This window comes from Oxyura jamaicensis, chromosome 4 (genome assembly GCF_011077185.1).
Source record: "Oxyura jamaicensis isolate SHBP4307 breed ruddy duck chromosome 4, BPBGC_Ojam_1.0, whole genome shotgun sequence".
Classification (NCBI taxonomy): domain Eukaryota; kingdom Metazoa; phylum Chordata; class Aves; order Anseriformes; family Anatidae; genus Oxyura; species Oxyura jamaicensis.
Window position 1 is genome coordinate 9,733,601 of NC_048896.1, and position 2,864 is coordinate 9,736,464.

The 2,864-nt window shown below is 63.3% G+C and overlaps 1 protein-coding gene across 1 annotated transcript in view; it reads right to left on the minus strand.

Moving 5' to 3' along the window:
• Positions 1-2,864, minus strand: part of LOC118165852 — a 22,834-nt gene continuing 19,970 nt past the window's right edge. Inside the window, exons 2-8 of the mRNA XM_035324214.1 lie at positions 2,627-2,740; positions 2,138-2,263; positions 1,751-1,804; positions 1,031-1,131; positions 594-666; positions 360-431; positions 1-179 (exon numbers count right to left, since the gene is read on the minus strand). Of these exons, the coding sequence (XP_035180105.1) occupies positions 124-179; positions 360-431; positions 594-666; positions 1,031-1,131; positions 1,751-1,804; positions 2,138-2,263; positions 2,627-2,740 (596 nt within the window). The 3' untranslated portion in view covers positions 1-123. The remainder of the gene's footprint in view (positions 180-359; positions 432-593; positions 667-1,030; positions 1,132-1,750; positions 1,805-2,137; positions 2,264-2,626; positions 2,741-2,864) is intronic.

The following is a 2,864-nucleotide window of genomic DNA, read 5'->3' on the forward strand; positions in this document are numbered from 1 at the left end:
TGAGAAAAGAAAAAAAGTTTATTTTAAATATAAGGAAATATCCATTTGTTCAAGTGCTCTACAAGTATCACTGGCCCAGGTGCCTGGACAAGTCGCTGTTGTGTCTGTCCCGTGTGCCAGCTGTCAGTCTCTCCCCACGACACCGTTCTCGTCTACTGCTGCATCTTCTGGCCAGATTCCTGGGGAACAAGAGCAGCATCACAGCCCTGTTGCTCCCAGCACTCAGCACCTGCCCCACTGGAAAGGCCACGAGCTTCGTCCCTTCCACCTGGCAGCTCTCGCCAACACCGGCAAGGGATCAGAGGAGCATCCCTTTAGCCTGTGCGGAAGCAAGGGCTCACCCCGGCGAGGGGACATACCTGCTGCTCTGAGCTGAGCCTGCAAGGAGGAGATTGTCTGGCGGTAGGCTTCACACCGGGCAGTCCTGTCAGCTGGGGGCAGGAGGCAAGTCAGTAACTGGGGTTCTGCTCTACCCCCAGACACGAAGCCAGCCCCCTCCCCACAGAGCTGCAGGCCCCGGGCTCCTGGTGCAAGCACGGGGGGAGTCAGCTGTTCTGCAGCTCTCCAGCCCCAAGGCAGCCAGCCCCACGTACCAAGCTCGCCCTTCACTCGCTCCAGCTCGTCCTTTACACGCTTCAGCTCCTGGGACAGCCGATCACCTGCAGGCTGCCGAGAGCAGGCTGTCAGTGGGGTGCAGTGACCCACGGCCCAGCCCCAGCACAGGCTCTCCTGACCCCATACTGGGATGCGTCCAAAATGTCAGGAGGTATAAAAGTGACAATGGTAACAGCCATGAGGGCTGTAAATCTTTCAAAACTTCCTTAAAAAAATAACTGAACAGAAGCCTGTAGTCCCCTGAGCACCGGGGAGGATGTCAAGCCACGCAGCAAAGGCACAAGGTATTGTGTAAACACCAGGGAAAGGCCAGGACGGCTCGGGTGCCAGCTCAGAAAGTGGCAGCCCCAGGGCACACCACCTCCCAGCTCCGACCCAAGCCCCAGCGCGCACCCAGGCCACCGCTGGCTCTTACCTGCTCAGCAGGGGCTGCCTCCCCGCAGCCCGGAGCAGGGACGGGGGGCAACACGATGGGAGAAGGGGATCCCACGCACACCCACGTCTGGTCAGCCTGGCCTGTAAAAAGAGTCGTGTTTTCACTAGAAACGCAACTGCCACAGCCAGCAGCCCTCTTCAAGCAGGGCACAGCGCTGCTCCAGACAAGGAGCAGCAGGCCGTGAGCTGCTGGAGGGGCGCAGAGGCCTCTCTCTGGCTCCCTCGAGCAGGTTCTGCCCTCTGCAGGGAGAATCGGCTCCCACGCGGCTGCTTGGGGCCAGCCGGCACAGGGAGGCAGGGAGCTGCCCTGGGCAGAGCAGGGCTGTCCCAGCAGAGGGGAGGCAGCTTCCCCTTCCTCTGCAGGGCCCAGCACAGCTCCCCGCGGAGCTGCAGTCCCTGGGGGAGGCAGCACGCCCTGCCCACGAAGCAGGCTGGAACATCCCCGGTGCTCACGGTCAATTAGGGCCCTGCAGGGAGAGCGGCACTCCCCAGCGAGCGGCTGCCCCGGGGGGCTGCTGGTGTTTCCTAACGCTCCCGGGACACCTGGTTTTCAGCTGGCCTTGAGCACTTAGCAGCCAGGAAAGGCTGCGCACAGCCTGCCTGCAGCTGCCCTGTCCCAAAGGGCTGCGCTCCTGCGTGGGGCCAGGCCTCCCTGCTGCCCTCCCACCCCATGCCACAAGCAGCCTTTCTGTGCTCTCACCGTTTTCCTTCAGCTCTCGGGTCCTGTTGCACAGCAGCTCCTGGGTAGTCGATCCTGAAGGAGGGTCCAGGAAACCAAAACGGAGAGCATCAGAGCCCTGCTCAGAGAGAGCCCCGACAGCAGCCCGGGCTGCTCCCTGTTCCACAGGTGAACCAGAGCACCAGGGTTGTTTAGGCCCTTTCTCTCCAGGGAAAGGCACTCGGTGCAGCCTTGCTGCTCCGCATTTCTCTGCCCTTCCTCCGAGCCTAAGCACACACTGCCCCCTCCTGTCCTTTCCTCGGGATCAGCCTTGGACTTTGCAGCTGAACGCCGAGTGTCCTCCCCAGGCCTCCAGCTCTCCTCCGCGGTGCTGGAGCCTAAAGGGCTTCTGCCCCGACTCCCCCTTACCTAGGTGAGAGCGCTTGGGGGAAGGCACTTTTCCTGGCGGCCGCAGTCGGGAGCGAGAAGCCACGGTAGGGATTGCTGTGGAAAGCCTCTTAGAGGGCTGCCTGTGTCCCGCAGCCTTGACAGCAGCTGGAAGGGAAGAGCATTAGGCGCAGGAACTGCAGCTGCGAGGCAGTTACACCACGCCGCTCCTGGGGCAGCCCTGGGCTCGGCCAGGTGCCTGTCCCACACCCAGGGACACCAGCACCCCTGCCACCCTGCGGGGAGAGGCCACAAGCCCTCAGATCACCAGTGCGTGTGGGTGGGAGGCCAGGCACCGCTCGCAGCACGACCGCATCCCTGGGCTCCTACCTGCAGTGCTTCCAGGGACTCCCCACTCCCCGTCCCTTCTCCACGCTGCAGCCCAGGCCTTCCCCCTGCTCCCATCTAGGTGCCACATCAGCCCCCCCAGGCCTCCCCACCATGTGCCGAATTAGCCATGTGCCAAATTACTTTCTGTCTTCTTGTCCCGGGGGCTGGGTCTGGGTATGGCGGATGGCAGTGCCAGCTGCGGAGCCCCACCAGGATGCTGCAGCCTGGGCTTGGCAGCTGGCTTCGGCTTCGTACCTGGGGGACACAGAGGGTGTTGGGCACGGGGCGACGAGGTCGCTACACCCAGAGCCGTGCTCCCTCCGGCTGGGCTCACCTGAGGGCAGCGGGAGCCTGGCTGCGGGGGCTCCCAGCCCTCGGC